This window comes from Echinops telfairi, unplaced genomic scaffold (genome assembly GCF_000313985.2).
Source record: "Echinops telfairi isolate 266 unplaced genomic scaffold, ASM31398v2 ScPeMD7_3509;HRSCAF=4178, whole genome shotgun sequence".
Lineage (NCBI taxonomy): Eukaryota > Metazoa > Chordata > Mammalia > Afrosoricida > Tenrecidae > Echinops > Echinops telfairi.
Genome location: NW_022107407.1, coordinates 10,856,784 through 10,882,387, shown reverse-complemented (window position 1 = coordinate 10,882,387; position 25,604 = coordinate 10,856,784). Strand labels below are relative to the sequence as shown.

Here is a 25,604-nt window from a genome sequence, read left to right as displayed (position 1 = left end):
CCAGAGGCCAATATATGGTGCTGCATCTCCAATAGCCAGAATTCATGGGTCCAGGAACCAAGGGGTGGAAGCTGGAACGGCACCACCCACTCTCAGTGATTCACTTGCAGCATTTTTGCTTCCTGTCCCAGCAACCCTGTGTTCCTCAGGCCTGGAGGTCCTGGTACCTAAGGAAGGAACTCTCCCACCTGGAAACACAGCATCAATTCCACTGAACTGGCAGCTGAGAATGCCCCCTGGTCACTTTGGGCTTCTCATGCCTTTGGATCAACAGGTCAGGAAGGGTATCACTGTACTGAGTGGTGTGATTGATCCTGATTACCAAGGAGAAATTGGACTGGTGTTACATAATGGAGGTAAAGAAGACTATGTCTGGAATCCAGGAGATCCCATAGGCCGACTCTTAGTGCTATCTTGCCCTGTGATTAAAGTAAATGGTAAATTACAGCAACCCAATCCTGACAGGACTTATAATGACCCAGACCCCTCAGGAATGAAGGTCTGGGTCACCCCACCAGGCAAAAAAAACACAGCCAGCTGAGGTGCTTGCTGAGGGCAAAGGTAATACAGAATGGGTAGTAGAAGAAGGTACTTCTACCTATCAGTCACGACCACGTGATTAATTGCAAAAGCGAGGTTTGTGATTGTTAGTGTATTTTCTTTATATGTGCTTATTGAATATCTTTTCTTTGTTCATGTATGATATACCAGATACAATTGGATTCAGTGTGTTTTAATTTATATGTATGATAGATGTCTGATGTTAAGTGTAAGTGTGATTTCATTAATGTCTGGAAATTATATATGGCTAAAGAATTGTGCACAGGTGCCAAGTTGGCAAGGGGTGGATTGTGATAGGTAGGTTTGTTGTGCCAACATGGCCAATGAACGCGTGAGATTAGTTGAAGGGCAGAGAGATAAATAGCTCGGCGAGCTCTGCCTTTTTCTCTTGCTCTTTGATCATCAGAAGTGTGTGGCTGCCTTGCTTGTTCTGTGCCTCACCTTGCAAGCTACACTACCTGTGGGACACCTAACCTGTGGACTGTCGCTGTAACTTGAGGTTCCTTCAAGACCTATTTCGCCACACTACTGGCATGTACATCTCTTGAGCTGGGGACTCTCATCTGGCTGACTGTTGGTGACCTGCTTGCCGTTTGCTGCCTGTGGCCGGATAGCCTGAATTGCTCCATGGAGGACTACCCCGCGGCCCTCAAGACTTGAAGGACTGCCTATATACTAGCTGTCTCATGGAAGTGAGTTACACTGAGCCATTTGTACTGCTCTATAGATTAACTGGTTATTTCTTATGTTATCTATCTATCTATTTATCTACTTATCTATATAAATATATATATAAAATTATTAGTGTCTTGGTTTTGTTTCTCTAGAGAACCCTGTCTAGCACAGTGATGATGATATTTTCCTGAGTTATCTTCTAATCGTAGATGCTATTGAGATTGGGCATAGAAGAGTGTTTTTGAAAAATATACAGCCAAGATGGCGTTACTATTAAAACATGCAGTGTGGTTTAGTGCTTTTCACATCCTGTCTAGAGCAGGGATTGGGGAGGTCCAGCCTCGGGCTGTCCGAGGCCCATGAAATCATCAGTGTGGGTTAACATCACGTGCCTCACCAAAGAGAAGCAGTTCCAGCCATCACGTAAGGGGTTCGTTAATTCAGTGTTTAATCAGTATGTCCCAAGAATGATGTTATAACTATCCAAATGTCCCTTGAATGAAAAAAGGTTCCCCACCTTGGTCTAGAAGCAAAGTAGCACAGGCAAATGGACTCAGATTTGGGAGTGAGGATAAGTTTTAGAACAAGAAAGTTAGCGCGGTAACATTTGATTGGCTGATGCCCTATATAAACTGCTGAAAGACAACAATAAAAGAGTTCTGCGCCATCAGAGCCTGGTCTCTGGAATCTGTGCACACACGTCGGTTGGTGACTCCGTCCCCTCACTCCCCTGCGGGCTGGACCTGTTCCCACAACTTTTTTTAAATAAATATTTTTCAGATAAATGGCCTAGATCAAGATATTGTTTGTGAGAAAAGAAAAGTTAATTTTCAGGTCTTTCAGAATCACTCCAACATTTGAAGAGTAGCTTGTTCTTACTTCTCTTCCTGGTGGTGTTCTTCCTGATCACTGAGGTCATCATCGTCCACCAAATGGCCGAAAGGCTCCGAGGAAATGGACACCATGTTTGAGAGGATGACTCTGCTGTCACTGCTGCCTGTGAGGACCAGCTGGTCGTGAGAGTGGTTGTAACGGACGTTCCACACCCTGCCAACCAAAATCAGAGACAACGCTGCCGCTTCAGTGACCATTTGATGTCTGTACTTTACTTTATATTGAAAAAGTTTATTAATACATGCAGTTAATACTTTAATAAGAACACTAAACGAGGTACACAAAACTAAATTATGTTATAAGAGTTTTAAAGTACCAATAAAAAATATTAAATTACACCTGATAACACTAAAACTGTGTAAGATGGTTCCATATCGCTTCTTGATTGGTGTGCTCACTTACAATATTCTTCGTTTTCATCCGAGCATTGTCAGCTATGTGATTTATTAAAAAAAAATCATTTTATTGCGGAAGAGGAGGCAGGGGAAAGGGAGCGGTGAGCAAATAACGTCATGGACAGGGGAACAACTAGGAATCTAAAATTGAAGGCAAGCAGCATACAGAGCTCCCGGTAGTGTTGGAGTAACTGTAATCTAGGCCAGATGAATTACTAAGAGGCAAAGGAGTGGTGATTGTGATAGTGGGGCAAGAGGACGATAAAAGGAAATAGAAGCAAGAACTCGCAAGAAAAACTATTTTTAGAGATACAAACATATGTAAATATATTAATACATAAAAATTGAGGGACTGGCCTATGTACAAATATTTATATGGGAATACATTGAGGTAGTGTGTGGACTTTGGCCCTCTACTTAAGTTTTCCCTCAACACAAGAACACTTGGTTCTAATATGTGGCACTGGGTGAAGCCAACCTTCCCAACACAATCACTGAAGACACACTGGATACATAAGCCCCCAATAAAATGATTTATTAAAGAAATGATGTCTGTACTTTTAAAACTGCATTGTCAAGTTCATCTGAGGATCCTTATTTGACGGGCTACAAGAAAAAGTTTGGCTTTGTAGGATCAATCCAAAATTACATAGACTGACGTGAGGTAATTGCCAGTAGAGGGTTAAGTTTATTGTTTATTTTTCTAAAACATTACCTTAAATCTTAACCAAGAGACAGCAAAGACTAAATGTTAGAATAAGCCCTCAGAGGAAAAAGAAGGCTTATTGCTCAATATTCCAGACAAGCTTTCTCAATTCTAAAAAACAAAAACTGCCCCCAAAGCAAAATATGGATTAGAGCTACCCTGCTATATTAAACAAAATCTCATGACAACTTCCCAATGAACAGCTGCCATAGGTCCCGAGACAAACGAGCAGTGACAGGTCTTCCTGGGACTATTCCTTGAGCTTTTGTCATTACACTCCAGCTTGCTTTCTTACACACACATATGCCCAGGGAGTCTGGTCAGCTTCTGCCTCAAAGTCAATGCCAGAGAGCAGTGGCAGGCTCCAGGGCCCACAGAGAGCCAGGGTACAGTGCGTGCAAACGTAGCACATGGAAGGGTACCCCTCTGGGGTAGCTGAGAGGAACAGTTTACCACTTCTATATGGATCACAGTCAATGACAGCAATTCATTTGCTCGTTGAAACTGGGCACTAATGTATGGGGTTTCCCCAATTAATTAGCTTGTTTTTTTTTTTTTTGATTGCAGAAGCAATATAGATTTTGAAGAAAAATTCAAACACGCAGACCAATAAGGTCTGCTATAATCGGCCCCTCCTTGCCTCAGAGGGTTGCTGACTATAGTTTGGCTCTTGCTCTTCCAGATTTCCTATGCATACTGGGGAGTGTGTGTGGGTCTGCATGTACACACACACACACACACACACACACACACACACGAACACACACACACATTTTAATAAAAAAAATGGATCCCTACTATACACACTGTTCTACAAATGGACTATTCCTTCACTTGCTTTGCAAAAGCCAGCATATGGTAAGCATTCCAATAATATTTTAGAAAGAATGAAGATCTTGGGCATCTTTCCATGTCCATGCGGATCCAGATAGATATTCTTCATTCTTTTTGACAGCTGCATAATCTCCACTGAATGGATGTCACTTAATTTATTTAACCAATCCCCTATTGATGGACATTTGGGCCGTTTCCAGTTTTCCTACATTGCACACAATGCTGCAGTGAACATCTGTGCACGTTTATTTTTGCATACTCAAACCAGCACTGTTTCAGTAGGAAACAGAATCTAACGTTTCTCTCCGATGTTTATAAATCACAGACACCAGATTTGGAAACTGGGTTGACTGATGGATTCACAGCCGAACAAAGTAAGCTAGTGTGTGCCTTTCAAAAGGTAATTAGCAAAATGCATTACATAATCCCCCTTCCCGCTACACCAGCATGCAAAGAAGTCACTCTACCAGTGGGAATGCTCCTCAAGAGTCTTCACAGGATCAGTGACATTTCTAGTGTCCCAGAACTTCACCTTACAGTCATCGCCACAGCTTGCTAAGTAGTACTGCTTATTGGGATTAAAGTCGAGGTCTCGTACCAGCTGTCCGTGGGCATTTTCAATGCAGTATATCTGGCTAAGGAAGGAAAGAAGAGCAGCATGAAAGGGTTATATGGAGTAGGGAAAGCCCCTGGACTCTGCGCTAGGCACTGGCTCCCTAGCAACCTCTTAACCACAGCTCTGGCAATATCAGTGATCCTAACACTGGCAGCTGAGCTGGGGGAAATCCCAGTGGGGTACTCCTGGCTTCCAGGGAGAGTCTTTCCCCCTCATGGGGAGGCTGGGCACCAGGCACCACGAATACCAGAGGATGCCAGCTGTGCCTGGCGGCCTTCATCTGAGCGACTGCAATGACTGGAAGGCATGCTACTTGTTTTTCCAGAAGTGTATTTGTGATCCTCTGAGCATATTGTGGAATTGAAATCAGTTTCCAGCGGTCAAGAATGTGATTGGGTACCCCGAGAATGAGAGTGTGCCAGGGAGAATGTGAAGGTCATGGAGAAACTGAGACAGCTTTTGGGTAGGACACCTGACCAAATTTTGGAAGGATATGGTAAGAAAAGAGAAGAGTTGTTTTTGGTATGGGGAGATTATGTATAGAACAGGAAGGGAAACATGATATAGGTACAATCTGTACACATAGAACAGGATGAAGTCATGAAAAAACAGGTGGATGGGGGTAGGGGAAAGAGGTGTTGCTCAGGGGCCACTGAGGTTTTGTCCATGGTGTGGAATAATTTGGAAAAGGATATCAATAATAGTTGTACAACACGAAGAGTATAATCAATGGCATTGAATTATACAAGTAGAAGTGGTGGAATTGGAGAATGTTTTGTTGTGTATATTTTTGCCACAATTAGAAAAAAGTTACATGAATAACAATGAGCACAAGGAAGAAAAAAGTTCTAGACTTGAATATGGTGACAACTGTACAACTCTTTTTGATATGACTGAATTATTGAATTGTATGGCATGTGGATTAGGTGCTAATAAAACTGGTAAAAAAAATTGGTGGTCTTGGTGTTTGTTATGGCTGGATTTGTCCTTTATCTATCTGTACTGTCTCAGAATGTCAACATTCGAAGACATCGTTCTAAAGACGGGAAACACGGGCAGAGAGGAGTGGTGAAATTTCCTTCCCAGTCATATTCATACAGTGTGCGTGCACGCACACAAATGCATGCAAAAGAGAACTTGGGCGGCTCCTTCTTTGGTTGGAGATCAGACTATTTCACTGACTGCAATGACCTCTGACCTCTTTTCTGACAATTTTTCCTTGCTATGCGTATGGTTTCCAGAGGCTAATTCCTCGAAATGGTCAGCCGATTTCTTCTTCGTACTCTGTTCTTCTTCTGGAAGCTCTGCTGGAGTCTGTTCATTGGTGTGACCCAGCTGGCATTGATATACCAGTGACATAGCTTCCAGCATCCCAGCGACACACAAGCCACCGCAGTGCAGTACATAGACAGTACACCACAGACAGGCAGAAGAATGAATGTGAGGAGGGTGGACGAATGGGTGGTGTTTCCTTCTGTTGAACACAGGGTTGCTTTGAGGCGGAATTGACCCCGTGGTACCTGACAACTTACCCAGTAAATGCAAAACAGGAGGGCAAGTCACCTGCCAGTGGTTGCAGGTGGTTAGAAAGTAAATAAAAAGGCCTCTGTAACCTCATGGATCAGTCATGGTCTGCTCTTGGCTTGGGTGGGGGTCTAACACCATCTTTCCTGTCTGCCTTATGTGCCTAATGCCACACTGCCACTTCTACTGCTCTCCCTTGGGTGAAACTTAAATCTCTCCTCCAAGTAATTCAATTTCTTCCCTCTTTACAGTTTCAGTGGGGAAGGTGTACAGCTGGGCACCTTTGTTCCAAGTAATTATCTTTCACATATTTGAAGACCAGTATTAAGTGACTTTACATTTCTTGGTTCTACAAGGTAGATAAACTCAATTCCTTCCACATATATTTCCACCACTCCCTCGGCCCCACATCAGGTTTTCTATCCTTAAACTAGTATTTAATCTGGAACCAATGGTTTTTGTCTTACACCTTTGTAGTACTTGAAAAGTACTAGGAAAAAAATCCTACTCTTTAAAAAGATCCTAAGATTTTTCCAAGTCCACGAGGCAACCGCATAAAATTAAAATTTTGACAAATTCTGCCAGACATGCACTAAGCATTTATTGAAAGACTTGGGTCTGCTCTGGTGGGGAAGATTTTAATAAAAGCATCAGAAATTATCATGGAAACAAATGTATCCCGAACACATAAAGACCAGTGCTGTTAGCAAAGGAGAAATCATCGTAGATGAGAAGGAACCAATCAATCATTTCCTGCGTTCCAGCCCCCAGTGGAAGTCAACCTGCCATCACAAACACACAGCACAGGACAAGATGAGTGAACTGGAGGCAGGCCCGGCTAACGCAATCATTGGTATGGTTTCTTTCTTGCTTCCTCTGGTCTGTGGTGCCAGTCTTAGGATTTCTTGTCTACTGGATCCTAACATTTCCTCCCGTCCCTTTAAAGAACAATGGACACTGCACAAGATAACCGTAAGACGGGAAAATAGACTTCAGTTAGGATATTCATCATAGCATAAGTCTACGCTCTCGACATCTGATTATAAAACTGAATAAACCCTTTGTTCAGATATGGCCAAGCTGAGGAAATGGCAATTGATTATTTATTAGCCCCTGAAATTTCAGAGGAGCTATGAAACTAAATTTAAAGTTGTGTCCCCACCCTTAAAGGCAACACAGGTTATTACAAGACATCCGTCTTTTCAGCTTAGTGATAAATTATGGTGTGCTGAGGGGATAAACTGTATCTTAAAAAAGCTTGCACAGGCTTCTGTTGCCATGACAACAGATATGCACACCATCACTCCTCTGCTTATCAAACTCACAACTGGAACAGAAAAATCGCTCTTATGTGTTCCATTAAAACTGTTGGTAGTTGCATATAATTACTTAGATGACAAAATATGCTTACCCAATAGGCATGTATCTTGCAGGAGCTGAAATTGTCAAAGACAACTACCTACAAAAGATTGAATCAAGGGGACTGTGATTGCCAACTTTTAGTCGTTAATCATGGAGACTAACAACATCCCATGGTCATCCTCTCACTCACAATGTATCCCATACACACGGATCTTAATTTCATTGCAAACTGCTACCACTTGCAGAATATCAATATGGAACATTAAACAATCAACTGAGCTACATTGGTTCCCCAGGAATGGACATGCTAGCTTAATTTGGGGTAAAGACACAAAATAAGACTTATGATGCTCTACAAAAGTGATAGAAAGAGAAACAAACGATGTGCCCCCAATGCCTTGGACTTAAAGTCACCTTCTCTGTAGTCCTGGATTTGTTTGCTGAGAGAGAGAGAAAGGGGAGGAAGAGTCCAGGACTTGGGTTCATGCTCCTCATTCGAAGTGGGGCCCTGGCGTCACTGACCTCATGCTCCGAGTGTCCCACCCTCGGAGGGTGGTGTCATTTGCTGTGGCAACTTGGGTGCAGTTGTGATGCGGGCTCCACCGTCCTGCAGTGAATTTCAGTTGTCCTTTTCCTTCCAGAGATGCTGAGCTGGCCAGCTTGGAATTTGGTAATTAAAAAAAAAACCAAAAAGAAAGAAAGATAAGACATTTGAACTCTTTTCAGAAAATACTAGAGATACCCTCTCTTCATAGGATATTAATGAAAAGAATTAATGAAAAGAATTAGGAAGATCTATTTTCATGTTCTCCTCATAAAAGTCTAGAATATTTGAACCATCAGGGGTAGTCAGGGGAGGGGCAAAACAACAACACAATAAAATTGATCACAGCAAAAAAAAAATCGATAGATTCTCTATTAACAGGTCTTGTTTGCAAGTATATGATTAGAGATAATCTGATCAAACTTGGAAACACACACACACACACACACACACACACACACACACTAACTCAAACAGCTGGTTTGGGTAACAAAGACAAAGGTCAAGTAAGTAACATACACATGACCAAATGTAAACATGAAAAGAAAAAAACATTTTAATTAATCCAAGATTATTTTAAATACACATGCCCTTCCCCCTCTTTATTTTGAACATCTCGAAATACTTCACAAGGAGGTTAATGAAACCTCGATAGGCCAGTGAGCTAACTAATGAAGACTTCACCTGGACCCACTGGGAAGTATCTCTGGGAGATCAAAACCTACAGAGGACTTGAAAGAGTGAGAAGCCCCTGTTGCGAGGCTGGCAGGAAGGCTGTCCTAGTCCCCCACCTACCCCACCCACCCGCCAGCCGGGAGTTTATGCCCAAAGGCATATCACATTTGCTCACATTTTTATTGCAATTTTTGGTTTGACTACCTATTAGTCACATAGTGACTTGTAAATGGAAGACAGAGGGTGCTCCGGGCCTCTCTACCACCCCCTCACTCCCTTCACCAACCCTGTCTGTCCCAAGCTCCCCTTCACATCATGACTCCAATTATCTCTGGAGAGGGTTGTGAAATTCCTCCCAATATATATAACTCTAAAATCAACTAATTAATTTTCACTTAAAATGAATCTGAATCAGCTCGATGGCAGGGACTTTTTAGTTTGTTTATAGTCTTTGGGGCATTTTTGAGAGGAAACTGAAGAGGTCACACATCTACCCAGCTCCAAATGTGTTCTAGGTCTGATTAAAGAGTTCCAGAACCCTGGCTATCAAAAGATATAGCATCTGGGGTCTTAAAGGCTTGAAGGTAAACAAGCGGCCATTTAGCAGAGGAGCAACAAGCCCACATGGAAGAAGCACAACAGCCTGTGCGATCAAGAGTTGTCCACAGGATCAGGTAACAGGCATCAGAAGACCCAAAACAAACAAAAGAGAACATATTGTTGAGAACAAGGGGGGGTCAGAGCAGAGATCTATAACCCATCTGTAGACAATAGGACATCCCTTCATAGAAGGGTTACAGGGAAGGGAACCAGGGCACAGTATAGCACTGATGAAACACACAATATTTCTCTGGTTCTTTGAAGTTCCCTCACTCCCCATTATCATGACCCTAGTCCTGCCCTTCAGTTTTGGCTACACGGAGTATGTACGTACACTGGTACAGATAAGAGCTCACGACAAAGGGAATCCAGGTCAGATAAACCCCCCAGGAACAGAAATGGGAGTAGAGTAGTGATATCAGCAGGGGAGCAGGAAGGTGGGGTGAAGAGGGGAAGAAGGAGGAACCAATTGCAATGATTGAAGCATGAGCCCCCTCCCCGCTGGGGGACGAACAATAGAAATGTGAGTGAAAGGAGACAGCGGTCAGTGTAAGATATAAAAATAACAATCATTTATAATTTATCAAGGGGTTACGAGGGTGGGAGGAAGAGGGAGGGAGGGAAAAAGAGGAGCTGATGCCAAGGGTTCAAACAGAAAGTAAACGTTTAGAAAATGATGGCAACATACGTACAAAAATATGCTTGACACAATTGATCTATAAATTGTTATAAAAGCTGGAAGAGCCCCAATAAAATAATCTTAAAAAACAACAACAAAGAATATAGATCACCAAAAGAGAAAAAATATTCCAGAAGGGGTGATTTAATTGAGTAGCTTAAATGGCAGGTGGTAGCACCTGTGACCATTCTGGGTTGTACAGACCTGGTGGCTTATTCAGTCACTTTATATGATTCCTCAAGGGTCCACTGAAGAACAGGCACGGTGTCAGGATCCAGAGATTTGAGGATGAAGGAACAAATGGTAAATGAAAGAGTCACCTGGTAAGTGTTGCTACAGATGGAGGACAGAGCAACCAACTAGGAGCTCACTCTTGTTGCCCACAGGGAGAGATGCTCCATCTGCCTCAGCGCTGAGCCAGCCTAAGGCCAAGTCCCAGGTCTCTGGGAACCCAGCACTCACAGAGCACAGTGCTTCTGAACCTGGCCTCACTGGCCCATGGCTGCTTCAGGAGGTGACTAAACCCCCGACTTTATCCATTTGCTCTTAGTATTTCAAAGAAATAAGCCCTGGAACTTCTCAAAGGCTTGAAGTTTGAGTATGATCCAATAGGGATGATGGATTACCAGTAGGAAGAGGTGGGGCGGGGGTGGTGGTGGTGCAGTGAAAGAATCACTGCAGAGGAGGGGTAAATCAGGATCACAGGGGACAATTCTCGCTAAAGATTTTGATACACAGCTGCCACCCCAGCCACACACAGCTGTGAGAATTTGAACACTACTCTAACCCAGATGTTATAGATACCAGTCCTGCTGGCAGGAAGCAATGATGGCTTCTTATTGTTCCGCAGCAGAAGCTGTCTATGCTTAGAGCCCTCAGGGCTTTCATAGGAAGTCACATCACTCTCAGCATGAAGATCTTTTAGGCTGACAGCTGCTGCCAAGCTCCTTCCCCTGTTGATGGCTAATCCTCCCAACTCCCCAGTACCCAGCCCTACTACCCACCCCACCACTCAGCTCCCCACAATCCTATCATGTGGTAGAAAACCAAAACTACTTCTCAGGAGATGGCTGGGAGCTCCTGTTTTATGGTATCCAAATTAAAATATTTGTGTTTCATGCTGAATTGGTAAATGATCTGTTATACTTTTTATCACCATAATGAAAATAAATACGTTCTACCATTGTAAACCATATGACGTTGGAAGCTTTTCTCTAAAAAAGGTTAAAGGACTATGTCTATTGCACTCGAAATATATTTATTGCTTTACAATTGTGTGATAGACAGCAAAAAAACTTCAAACTCGTTGTTCTTGAGCCCATTCGGACACACAGTGATCCTGTGGGACAAAGTAGAACTGCCCCATTGGGGTTCCAAAGGTATCATCCTTACAGAAACAGACAGACATATCTTTCTCCCAGGAGCTGCTGGTTGAACCAGCAACCTTTTTGGTGAACAGCCACAAAGGGAAGTAGATCACTGGAATGCAAAGTGGAGGGAGTGGAGAAGGGCCAAGTGCTCTGGAGATTCAGAGGCGGTGTGTATTCAACTGGAAGAGAAAACAGGGACGATTCCAGGGAGCAAGCATCCTGGAGGCAGGCCTTGGGGGACGTCAAGCTATTGAGAAGCAAAGAACAGGAGGGAGTGTGGCTGAGGACAGAAGGCAGAAACCAGAAACATGCCAAGATGTATGGAGAATAGCAAACAGCCCTCCTGGTTTAAAAATATTAGTACTCAGAAAGTTAGGCTGCGGTCACGGAAATCAGGTTGAAATGCTTGCAGTTAATATTTTGGCAGGAGATGGAGAGCCACTGAAGATTGTTAAGTGGGACAGGGACGCACAGCCAGAGTCCTGCTTTTGGAAGATGGATTTGGCAGCTGCATGTGGAGGGAGTGGAGGGGCAGAGCCGAGAGCCCAGGCAGGATGCCACGAATTAGAATGTGACTATGGAAACAGACCGGATGCGCAGATTGCCAGTGACGTGCAAAGAGACTCCCCTTGACAAGCAGTCCTTCTAGTCTGTGCATCTGCTCAGGCTCTCTTGCAGCACATGGGAAGCAGGTCACAGCTGCCCGTATACTTCTCACAGAAATCAAATTGAACTATCTGGAGCTAACAAGGAAATTTTGTATAGAAAAACCCTGGAGCACCTCAGAAAACTAGGGTCAGAAATGTAAGGGGATTGTAGGAATCATTCGCACCAGAGACTCAAACAACATAAAGACACTTTCTAATGCCTCCTCTCTGCTCAAAGAAAGAAAGAGAGAAAGAAAGAAAGAAAACATGTTACCATTGAGTCAATTCCAGCTCAACTCATAGCAACCCTATAGGACACGGTAGAACTGTCCCTGTGGGTTTCCGAGACTGTAACTCCTTATGGGAATAGAATGACTCATCTTTCTCCCATGGAGCAGCTGGTGGTTTCAAACTGCTGATCTTGTGGTTAGCAGCCCAAGGCATAATCATTATGCAACTAGAGTTTCTTCAAATGTAATACATCTGTATGTTCAAGACTAGCACATACACTGAAACAAGAAAGCATTACTTATTTTGCACATCCTTCTAGTGAGACCGCCAATACATGACTGAGCAGATTGATTTTCCAGGAGAAGGACTTCAACTGGCTCAGCCTGGGCAGGGTGCCCACCCAGGAATGATCAGCAATGCCAAAGTGAGTGAAGTAATTAAAACAAAAACAAAAAAACCCCAGCAATTTTTTACGGTAGAAGCCCTGGTTGTAATGAGACTGATAATAAAAAGTTAATAGGTGCCTTCCATACTTTCAATTCCACTGTATATGATTTTACAATTTTATCTTCTCTTTTCATAACATTTGCAGCATATGAAAATTCCGTTGCAAGGGTGCAATTATTTTCCGTTGTAACATGGGAGGTGTGGGTCTCTAGAAACACTAAGATGGCATAGATAAATCATAAAAAATGTGAACACATGCAACTCTACAGAAGGAAGGCTTGATTTTGAAGCAAAATTCAAAGAGATAATTATGCAGAGCATGCATGTAGGTAATCATGAGGCTAATAAAATAATTGTGATCACAAAGCCACACTTGAGAAAGTAAAATGATGGAGGAAAATTAAATGGCTCCCACACTATAAGCCACAAGAACATACTTAGCAGAAGCCAATTTGGGGTAAGGGCAAAGTAAATCCTTTCAACGGCAATGTTGCAACAGTCTTACCTTAACAGGAGAATCAGCAAGTTTATTTTAAAAACTAAATATGGCTCTAAAATGAGTATTATTAGGATACTAGGTGAGCTCATTTGTGTCTTTATATATTCCTTTGCCTTTTATGGTTCAGTTCAGTGTTTTATTTTCCACATAGACGACGTGAATGAGGAAATATCTTTTGTGGTAGCCCCTTTGGGGAGAAAGGGGTGTAGCAGTCAACCACAATTTCTGTAGATGTGATCACTGATCGTACCACATATGCTAACAATATGCACAGGATCAGCAAGCAAGAACTTAAAAGGACTCAAATATTTTTTTCTGGCTATTAAAATTGTGTTCTAATTAATTTTCTATTAAACTCATTAAGTTGTTCTTCACAACAATAAAAAAACATATTTTCTAAAGATAAATAATATACGTTCCAAGTGAGTGAACTAGGCAAACAAATTGTGTGTTGTGTGTGGGAAGAGCAGCATAAAACCATTCCAAAAGAGAAAGATTCACAACCTTGAACAAAGTAATTCAACTTGAATCCCAACAGAATTATTTTGCCATTCGAAGCTCTGTGCATTTGTGTTATTTTTAACCCCATAAGGACGCCTTGGGAAAAATCAGTAAAACTAAGCACTATCTGCTTCCAAAATCCACAGTGCATAAAAGGTGTTCTAAACGTCAGCAACAAACCATTCTAGATTTTTGATACAATAAGTTAATCACTCAGTGAATCACCAATCAATGATGCAGCCAATCAACAAGCATTTATTCTCCCACTTGAAGAAAATAAGAGCAAATCGAATCAAGGCTGCAAGGACACATTTAATCCAACGAACTCATGGACCATGTGAACTCCAGCAGCTGTAACCCTGAGACAAGAAGAACCAAACAGTGCTCACCTACCACTGTGGACTTCTCTGAAAGGGATTGTAAGAGTGAGTCCTCAAAAGAGTGGAAGAGGAAAGGCTAAGCACCTTGGTGGAGCATGTTCAAGATCTTGTCTGAAGTGGTGGATGGAAGTCAACAAGACCAGATACGTCAGAAATACTAGATACTAGAAGACTCAGAGGGTCAGTGCTGAGGCTATGCGTTATGTTCTCCTCTGACCTGAGACCGTGGAACAGTGGGACAGAATGACAGGGAGGCTAGCTTCCTGGCCCTTGGAGCCAAAAACCAAGGGGACACATGACACAGAAGCTGAGACCAGAGAGAGCCTTGGCTGATGACTGAAGAGACCAATGACCGACTGTATTGTTGCTGTTTGCTGATCCTGACTGGTGGTAACCTGTTAAATTTCCTAATAACCCCCCTGAATGTGGAACTCCACAGAGAACCTGGAGGAAGAGTTCGTCTCTCGCAGGTTTGACGTGGCGTCAGAATCTGAACAACTGCCGTGGGCTACTCATGAACCAAACCCATCACTAACTGTACAAGATAGTGCATCTCAAACGAAAAAGAAAAAGTTTCCTGCCCAAAAGAGAAATCGCCAAACAAGGACAGCTTGAGGCCTCAGAAGCAGATTCCGATTCCTCCCCTAACATCAAAAGTGCCACCTGTTCACGGAGACATCCTGAGGCCTGGTGTCATCCATTAAAGCTGAGCCCCAAAGGCCAGAAATTAGATGCATATAACTGTGTCAATGTGCTTACCCAAATCAAAATACTTTTTCTGCCACAGCAAAGGAAACCAAGATCCAGACATGCTAAAAAGACCAAATGTGGGCAAGGGGAAAGCATCTCCAGATGGTTCTCGGAAAAAGAATATGCGTTCTGAGGGGACTGACCTTCCTGAAGCAGCTCCTTCCCCCTGAAGAAGGGGCCCCTGGAGTTGAATCTGTTCTCCAGCAGGAGAGTCCCACAGTTGACAATACAAGGAATACAGGTCAAGAACTGCAGGCAGAGGTGGAAGAATCACCACGAGAGACTTATGCTGTCAGGTGTGTGGTGTGTGAGAACTCTCCCTGCAAACAAAAGTGGCTGCGTTCGGTTGCAGTTTCATGCTGGACAAGCCTGGGTCCCTGAAAAACCGGGGACCTTCTTGATACCTGCCTGCAATTTTCCACCTCCGCATATGTTGGGCCCCAAATGTGTTCAGAGGAACAGAGTGTTAAAGGAAAGCCTCCAGAGTGAGTAGAGCACCTGGGGAAAGGGCACTTCTAAGATTGCAATTAATAACTGACATCATATCCCTTTGGGCTTTAATCCACGCCTGCCTGTGCTCCTGCTTGCAGTGGGCCCAGGCTGGTGGGTGCAGGTGTCACCCTTTGCAATCTGGACTGTGAAGTAAACCTCTAGGTCCCAATTTTGCCTGCTGCTTCCCAAGTTGAGATACAGAAGACATTGATGTTTAAAATTGGTACAACGTCACAAATTACCACTCATCCCAGCTAATAAAATAACGTAAACACTTAAAAGTCCACCAATTCCAACATTTTCTTACTCATCTGAAGTATAAATGGCTTAAGCTGAGCTTAAATAGGGAGTTCTTCAGCTGAGCGTTGTGCCAGAAATGGCTGAATCACTAAAGACAGGTTTGCTTCTGTGATGAATTTTCCTTGCCTGAACACTCACTGATTTTAAAAGCTGTTCCTCTTTAACTGTAAGTTGTTTAACATTTAAGCCAAAGGAAAACTATCCCTTCTCAAAAATACATAGTGATTTTAATACAGAAAACCTTTTCCCATAATATCTGTAATTTGGCTCAGGTATCAGGACATTCCTCAGTGTTATAACTTGTAGCCATTTCCTGGCTTTCTGCTCTTAAAAAGTTTAAAGGTAACTTCTCAACCATCAACACAAGGTACCGAAGTTAAAGTTGCTCTTGTGTGCTTCATCAGTTGTATATTAGAGACCAAATATGTGACTTATTAGCTGATATTCTTAACTTGTAAGGATTGAAACAACAACAAAAAATAAATGTCTTTCTCTCTAAAAAAAGAGTGAAAGAAAAGTGCAGAGCAGAACTCAAATTCATTACATTAAAAAGCAAACAAACAAAGCAAGAAAGGAAAAGAGAAAGGGATGGTCTAGAGCCATATCAGCACACCACGCCTGGAGGACAACGTCCCTGCGCAGAGATGCTAAGGCACAGAGAGAATGTTGTCCACCCACTGGAGCCTACCACGACAGAAGACAACACTGGGGACACACAGCAGGAGTTAGTGCAGTCTGAACCCCCCACAGCAGGGCGACATAACAGGGAAAGGAACAGAATAGCACAGCCCAGGAGCAAAGACAAGACACAGAGCCCCCGAAGAGTCCCCCAAATAGACTTCAGGCTAGGAGGGGCAGCTCCCAGAATTCCCCCAGCACCAGTGGGGAGACAGTCATAAGGGCCAGGCTGACCTGGAATTATGTATGTTTGGGTTTTTTTTTCTTTTTTCAACCAACCTTTTGTTTTCTTTGTATTTGGTCTCTGTTATTGTCGGGTTGCCTACTGATATAAGATAGGCGTGGGCAGCAAGCTTGAGGAGAAAGCAATGGTCCTGGAGGAAGTCGGGGAAGAAGGAGGTGGGGGAAAGGAGCAGTGAGAAAACAATGCCATAGATAGGGGAACAACTAGGGAATTAAAATCAACAACAACGAGGACCTAGAGATCCTGGGAGTGTTGGTGCAACAGCAATCTAGCTGAGAGGAATTACTAAGAGGCAGAGGAAGGGTGAGTGTGAAGGTGGGACAGGAGGAAGGTAAAAGAAAACAGAGGAAAGATCAAGGAAGCAAAACTATGGAAAGAGGTATAAACATAAGTATGTACATATGTAAATAATTAATTCATAAAAATAGAGGTATTGGCTTATGTACATATATTTATATGGCAATACACTGAGGTAGTGGACAGAATTTGGCCCTCTGCTCAAACCCTGGCTCAATGCAAGAACACTTTGTTCTAACAACCTGGCATTCTGTGATGCTCACCCTCCCTGCACGACTGCTGAAGATAAAATGGGTGCATAAACAAAAGTGGTGAAGAAAGCTGATGGTGTCTGGCTATCAAAAGATATAGCATCTGGAGTCTTAAAGGCTTGAAGTTAAACAAGCGGCCATCTAGCAGAGAAGCAACAAGCCCACACAGAAGAAGCACACCAGCCTGTGCGATCATGAGATATCGCCAGGACTGGGTAACAGGTATCAGAAGACCACAAACAAACAAACAAACAAACAAACAAAACCATATTGCTGAAAACGAGGGGGGTCAAAACAGAGACCCAAAGTCATTCTGTAGACAATAGGACATTCCCTCACAGAGGGGTCACAGGGAAGGGATGAGTCAGCCAGCATGCAGTAAAGCATGGATGAAACACACAATACTCCTCCGGTTCCTTGAGGCTCCTTCACCCCCCACTGTCATGACCCTAGTCCTGCTTTTCACTGCTGGCTAGACTGAAGCATATCCACAGGTACAGGTAAGAGGTCAGGACACACGGAATCCAGGAATGGGAGTAGCGATATCAGGAGGGCAGTGGGAAGGTAGGGAGAGGAGGGGAGGGAGGGGGAACCGATCATGATAATTGACAAATAACCACCCCCTGCCCCCACCCCCTAAGGGGACAAACAAAAGAAACCATGGGGGAAGGGAGGCAGCAGTCAGTGTAAGATATGAAAATAATAATTTATAATTTATCAAGGGGTCATGATGGGGGTGGTTAAAGAGGAGCTGACACCAAGGGCTCAATAGAAAGTAAATGTCTAGAAAATAATGATGGTAACATATGTACAAATTTGCTTGACATAACTGATGTATGGATTGTTAAGAGAGCCTTAAATCCATGAAACAGGAGAGTTAAGACCAAAGTATAAACAAAAGCAGAGACATAAATAAGCCTGATTAAATGGGGGTGGGGTTTGCATGTTGGGAGGACTAGACAAAATTGAATAGGTAAGGTGGTCTACATTAACTCAAGCAGAGGAAGTGAATACATGGATCTTCCTGGAGCTGGGGAACAGAATAAACAAACCAGACTTTCTTGAAGGGTACCTTGCTAGCACTGATGGAGCTAGGTTGTGAAAGAGGTGCAGCTAGAGACAGTAGAAACACGTGGTAGATAGCATCTAAGATGTCCCCTAATAATCCCCACCTCCCAGACTTTCTGGCCTGTACAATCCAGTCCCCTGAAATAACTGACTTCTTACCAATATGGAGGGAATATAATAATCTTATTAGACAAGACTCTGAGTTCCATCTTGCTGGTTTTCCTGAAGCAAGCTACCAAGCTGCTATGAATTGAAAGCAGTCTCTGGCTAATAGCCAGATAGCAACTGAGGCCTCTAATAGGAACTGGATTCTGTCACACACACAAAAAAAGCACATAAACATGCCTGGAAGCCGAGAATTCCTAGTTAAACTTTCAGAGGAGACCCCAACCCTGGCCAACACTTTGATGACAGGCACCTGACAGACAGTGATGCAGAGGAACAAGCCAAGCCAGGCCTGGCTTCCTGACCCAAGAACACGGAAAGATCATGTGAATTAGGGTGAGCGGCTAGCATTGGGATGATTTGCTGTACAGCAATAGATAATGAATGTAAGACCATTACGAAGGTAAGGGAAAGATTTCAACTGGCCCTTACTTCACAAAAGGAAAACTGTACCCGAGGGAGGCCACAGGCCCACCATGGTTGAATCGCTAGCTAGTGGCAGGAAGTGCTTGGCCTCTGGATTAAAATGCAGGTACTCCCAAGGCAGTGAAACTTTATGCCTACAGGTACAAAGAAAAGTCTGGAAGGCAGATTTTAATAAAAGCCTGAAAGAGATTTCACCATCAATTTCTGAGGGTCTGCTCAGGGCAGACAGCCTGGTAAAACTTGTAAGGTGAATCAATCACGTTTTTGTTGTTTCCTGGTGACATGGAGACAGAACTCAGCAAGAACTCCACAGGACGCAACCCACGTGATAATCTGTTTTTCAGCATTAAAGAGAAATATTCAGTGCTTCTCAGTCCAAAAGGGATGATTAAAGGCATCCCACAAACCTTTTCAAAAGAGATGTTACTAATGCCAGAATACGAACAAAAGAATACACCTTCTAAAGCACAAAATGATGTGACTGGCATCATCTTCAGCAGTTCATAGAGGGCACATTGACGAAGAGTCTTGAGCACTGAATTTCCAAAACGAAAGAGTGGTGCTTCTTAGAATCAAGAGCCCCAGAGCTGAAAAGGTAACCAAATTTGGTGAAGAGAAATACAACTACACAAACACAGCACCTTGCATACACTAGATTCTTAAAGCACTTGTGCTGATCCAGAACGAAGAGAATGGAGAACCAGGTGGGGAAAGGAAGCACCGTGTTCTGGGAAGGAAAACAGCCAGGCTAAGAAACAGCAAGGTTTTGTTCTATTACAGTGTAGAAAACACTCGGTACAGTCAGTCAGCCCTTGGAATCCACAGGCTAGCAGTTCCAGGATCCCTCACCGATACCAAACTCCATAGATACTCAAGTCCCTGATATAAAATGGTACAGTATTTGCATATAACTGATACAAATTCTCCGGTTTACTTTAAATTGCCTGTAGAGTATTTTCAATACCTACATCCATGTAATTGCTATGTAAATAGCTATTTATATTCCCCCTTCCCTTGACGACTGAATTTCCAGTTCTAACTCTCCCTAAATAATTTCGTTCGGGGGTTGGTTTCATCCACCTGTGGATGCAGAACCCGCAGGTACAGAGGGCCAATTGTTTAGACAAGCTCCAACTTCAATACCCATGTCCTTGGACCACTGTGGGTGAAGGGGCTTGCTTACTGAACTGCCATGACAACTGCCTGCCCTAATACCTTCTACACTGTCCGAGCCCTGCACAGCTACTTAAGGACAATAAGCTCCTTACCCACCTCATAGACTGAAGTATTGTTGTAAACCAATTATAACGTTGTTGTTGTTGTTAGGTGCCACTGAGTCAGTTCCAACTCATAGCAACTCTATGTACAACAGAACAAAATATTGCCAGGTCCTGTTAGGCATGGACATGTGGTCCTGTCTGGACAACAGGACAAAGAGGCTCTAGAAAAGTCCTTACAAACAAAAAGGGATATACAAAGAAATCGGCCTTCTCCTTTGCTGAATGTTGTGGGGGTCTAGATAAATTGGCGGCAATCACCTTGCCATCATGATCGCAGGGACATGTCTCAGAGATAGCCAGAGCAGAGAGATGTAAAACACCCAAGTTCCTGAGGATGCTGTTACACAGAGAGCTAGGGACAAGGAATCGCCATTATGATCTGAGTCAAAGATGCTGGTGGTGGAAGTGGAATTTGGCAAGATAGTAGTCCCTAAGGTCCACCACTGCCTTCAGAATATTAAAGGGAGAAAGAGAGGAGAGAGTGAGGCCTACGCAGGCAGGAGCCTCGCTGCCGTCTGAAACACCACCATGCTCAAGCTCTGCTTCCTGACTGGGCATCTGGAAAAGGGGCAGATGTGTGGTCCTGCCACCACCAGCTAGAATACGAAACACCTTTCTTCCAGAAACCTAAGTGTGGCACAACACATGTGGTTCACAACGAGCACACCGACTTAGAGGGGCTGGCCTGGGCTCTTCCCCATCCTCACCAATGTTGTTTCCCTGGAGAGACAGGTTCCTAGTTTTAAAGAATGGACTCCTTTGGAGAGTTGCACCCTGGAAAACTTTGACTTCCAGAAAGAAGCCAGCATTTGTTGAGAGAATTTGATGATGTTTTCAACACACAACTTTTTGTTTATGTCAAAAAGGAAATAGAAACGAGGGGTTTATGTGTATGTATGTTTCCCCCATTTCTTTGCTGAATCATAATTCAAGTGCTGTTTCATGAGAAAAAGTGTATTCCTATACACATAAATAGAGGCTTGACCCAAGATCAAAACAAGAAAAGTCACACTGGTGCTGATGTGGCTATTTAAGTTTTTTATAGAGATGGACTCACACACACACACTCACACACACACACACACACACACACACAATAAGCACTGATGAAGCTTCAAAGTTTTATGAAAAACAGAATGAAAAGATAATGTAATTTTTCATAAATGTTTAAGAGCATATATATAAAAAATATAAAACAATTAGGCATTAGTGATTTGTTAGGAAGACAGATCTAATTATAGCCAATTCCTTGGAGAAAGAAAAAAACTTAAAAGAATAATTAGGGTTTAAAAATACTGGGAGTACAGCAAAATTGGAAGTGCATTCCATCTTTCATGTTTGCATTGTGATTATCACTTCCGGACTTTGAAGAAAGTAATTTAATTATGATATAAACACAAGTTGCATTTTGCTTTTTTTCCCCCTCTAAAATCTTGCTCTGTACAAGGATCCTACTGGTAGCCTTCCTCTTTTATGACTTTCACACATCCAGTTTTAGAGATCATGTTTTCTAGCCATTCTACTCTATATTAGTTTCCTCGGGCTGCTACAACGAAGTACCACAAACTGGGAAATTTGTAAGAACAGAAATATACTGTATTAACAATTCTAGCCTCCAGAAATCAGGGTGTCTGTCAGCCATGTTGATTCCTTCTGAGGACTCTGCTCCATGCCTCTCTCTTTATTTTCTGGTGATACCAGAGACCGATGTATTCCCGGTTTAAATCACTGCCTTGGTCTTTTATGCTATCTTCCTTTTGTATCTGTTTCTGTGTCTCTTCTCATCTTTTATAAGATGACCAACCCTAGTCACAAGAGAGTGTTGAGGTTCTCTGCTTCCATAAAGATTCACAGCCTTAGAAACCCACAGGGGCAGTTGTGCCCTATCCTAAAAAGTTTGTGAGTCAGAATCAAATAAATGGCAGTCAGTGAGTGACCAGTCATATTGGATTTAGATCAATCTTATTCCAGTATGACCTCAAGTTAACTGATATTTTCAAGGACCTGATATTCAAACAAATTCACTGTGTTAGTCTGGGTGGACTAGAGAAACACATTCATAGACACTCAGATGTGTTTAAGAAAGAGCTTTGTATAAAAGAGCAACTGTATATTAAGAAATCATCTCAGCCCAGATCAAGTCCATAAATCCGATATTAGCTCATATGTCCCATACCAGTCTATAAGTTCCTCTTCAGACTCAGGCAATACATGCAATGATGCTGAGTGCAGGAAGATCAGAGGCCAGTGGGTGGAAAGTCTTGTGGACCCAGTGGCAGTGAAAGCATCTTAGTGCTGGCATGGGTCTCGATGTGGTTCCTTCAGCTCCAAGGCTCTGGCTATATCAGTGTAGCTCCATCTGGCTTGTCAGCAGGAAGACAATGCAGAGAGAGTCCATGTGTATCTGGCCTCCCATGAGCTATTTATCTCTGTAATGCCTCCAAATGAAGTCATTCACCCTTTCACAAGTTCACACCAGATTACGTAACTACCACATTCACATATTGAGATAGTTAAGGTTTATTGTGCCAACACGGCCAATGAACACATGTGGGATTAATTGAAAGGCAGAGAGATAAATGGTTCGGTGAGCCTCACCTTTCTTGTCTCTTGCTTTTTGATGATCGGACCAGTGTGCAGCTTCCTTGCTTGTTCTGTGCCTCAATTTGCAAGCTACACGACCTGTGGGACACCTAACCCGTGGACTGTGTCGCTGTAATTTGAGGTTCCTTCAAGACCTGCTTTGCCACACTACTGGAATTTACATCTCCTGAGCTGGGGACTGTCAGACCCTGTCATCTGGCTGACTGTTGGTGACCTGCCTTGCTGTTTGCTGCCTGTGCCTGGATAGCCTGCATTGCTCTACAGAAGACTACCCTGCGGCCCTTAAGACTTGAAGGACTGGCAGTCTCACGGAAGTGAGTTGCAGTGATCCATTTGTACTGCTTTATAGATTAATTGTTTATTTCTTATGCTATCTATATAAATATATATTAAATTATTAGTGTCCTGGTTTTGTGTATCTAGAAAAACCCTGTCTAACATACATGTACTGAGGGGGTTAGAATTTCAAAATAACTTTATTAGGGTAATGACGATTCAATCCATAACATATTTCATGTAAAACAAAACCAAGATTAGAATCAATTCTAACTCTAAACAGACTACTGGAAAATTATCGAGAAATGACAATTTGTTAAAAAAAGCAATATACCTTCTTCAAAGTAAGTTCAATAAATACTCAGCAAATTAATTTGTCAAATTATGACCATAAGAATCCTGGTATGCTTGGTGCATGACTGGCTACTGATAGATTCAACTTAAGCTTAATTCCCACAATAAGTATTTAGTGAATCCTTTCTTTATCTGCATAGAGAACATCTTGGTAAAGTAGAAGGTCAGCAGAAAAGAGGAAGGCCCACAGTGAGACAGATAGATGGACACAGGGGCTGCAACAATGGGCTCAAAAACAATAACAACCGTGAGGCTGATTCCAGGCCGGGCGGTGTTTTGTTCTGCTGTGTACCGGGTCACTATGAGGGGAGCAGACTTGAGGGAGTCGAACAACAGGCCACATTTTACAGTTGATTAGGAACGACTATTTCCCCCTACTTCTTCCTTTGTTCTCATTCCTTAACCCACAGAAAAAGTTCTTACACTGGCCATGTACACTTACTAGGTTTATTCATAATTATCAGGTATTTGTAATGCTATGACTTCTCACTCTAATTATACAATAACATTTGTTTTCATCTTATTAATCATGTTCGGGTATCAATAAGAGGGGGATGGAGGACAACTTGTGAATGAACAAATTACTTTCAAAATCTCTTCCTGGGTTTCTACTTCAGCAAAGATGAGTAGATGTGCTTTTGCTATTCTGCCCTCTAACTACTGTCCAGCTGAAATTCCTGGGCATTATATTTACACAAAGACTCAAAATAGTCCAGAGAAGGAGGCAGACAAACCATGGGCCTTGGGAAACAAAGAATAGCATCATGGTCAATTCTCTGGTTGGGTTTTGTTTTTCTACCTTGTATCTGAGAGTTGGAGCCACAGTAGCTAGTAACCTAAAAACATCAACAAGTGTTGATCAAAAAAGAAGAAGAAGAAACAAACAAACAAGGAAACCTATATTTTCTAGTCAGAGCAACAGGAAAGGAAAAAAAATTCAAGAAAAATTATTTTTTGAGACCGTAATGGTTCTGCTTTAAATATATAGCAGAATGTGTGTGTGTGTCCTACTCCTATCCATACCAGCAAAGATGGAACAGGTGCCAAAACGTCTACCCTCTTCTTGCTGTAATGAGGGCCCCCAACCACCCAACTGAGTGGTGTCCAGTATGCACATCACATAAACTTTAACTCAAATTGGATCATGGATTGAAATGGACACTATACAATGATAAAGCTTCTAGTAAACGGAGAGATCAGGACCATTAGTCTTGGGAGACACTCAGGTCAATTAGGGTAACGGTTCACAAGGTTTGTTATACGTACTACTGTGGTGAGTAGTGATTTGGTCTTATTAAGTTCTGCGTAACCATCGAAGGTACAACCAGTGGCTCCTCTATATTTAAAAGAAAGAAGATTGATGGAAACAGAAAGGCTAATGGAACAATTAGTCCAATGGAACATGCAAAAAGAATCCTAAAGGGGCAAGGCTAGGCATGTAGGGTGGATGGGGTAAGATCCCCCAGTGAACTTCTCAAAAGTCAGTCCTCACTACCCTAGAAGAATGAGCAGATGCCTTGGTGTGATGGGGAAAAACAATTCCTTGATATAACTTTCCTCACCTTTTTCTCACCATTTCCTTCACACTTTTTCCTATAAGTCACCCCACACTCAATGGTCCAGTGTCCTCTGGGGAAAAAAAAAATGTACCAAGGTTACCTTTTTCGGAGTCCCCAATAACAATCACTGTCACCTTCTGGGCTCATCTCTGTGCCTTGAATTGAACTTGCCCTGAAGGCCCCCTCGGAAGCCACTAGGACCTTTTTTATTTTAGAAAGCACTCTCATGAGACTGAAAAAAGCACATTACTGAGGAACTTGTCTGAAGCCATTCACTAATTGAAGAAACATTCTTTAAACGTGTTTGATTTGTCATAAACCCATGAATGTATGAACTACAATCCTAAAAGCAATAATTTAAAAATCACTGTAGTATATACAGAACTTTTAAAATTGGACAACAATAAATGCAAAAATATTCCAATTAGAAATGGGTCAAAGACATGAACAGATATTTCACCAAAACTAACCCAGGGCAACGGGATATATAGCTCAGTGATTGAACATATGACTGCAAATAAGCACGTAAAAAGATATTTTTCAGCATTAGCACTGAAGGGCACGTGCTACCAGAGGAGTTAAAATGTAAAAAAGTGATAACACCCAACGCAGAGTTGTAGAGCAACTATGTCACTCACACATTGCTGGGGAGGATACTATTGTGATGGAAAAGAGCTTGGTAGCTTTTTTTAAAAAAACTCAACATGCAATTACCCTGTG

At 42.6% G+C, this 25,604-nt stretch overlaps 1 protein-coding gene across 1 annotated transcript in view; it reads right to left on the bottom strand.

Annotated features, from left to right (window-relative positions):
* The window catches only part of EIPR1 (EARP complex and GARP complex interacting protein 1), a 263,777-nt gene that overhangs the window by 5,205 nt on the left and 232,968 nt on the right, over nt 1-25,604 (bottom strand). The window contains exons 6-8 of the mRNA XM_045294272.1: nt 8,090-8,226; nt 4,533-4,700; nt 2,116-2,283 (exon numbers count right to left, since the gene is read on the bottom strand). Coding sequence (XP_045150207.1) covers nt 2,116-2,283; nt 4,533-4,700; nt 8,090-8,226 — 473 coding nt within the window. The remainder of the gene's footprint in view (nt 1-2,115; nt 2,284-4,532; nt 4,701-8,089; nt 8,227-25,604) is intronic.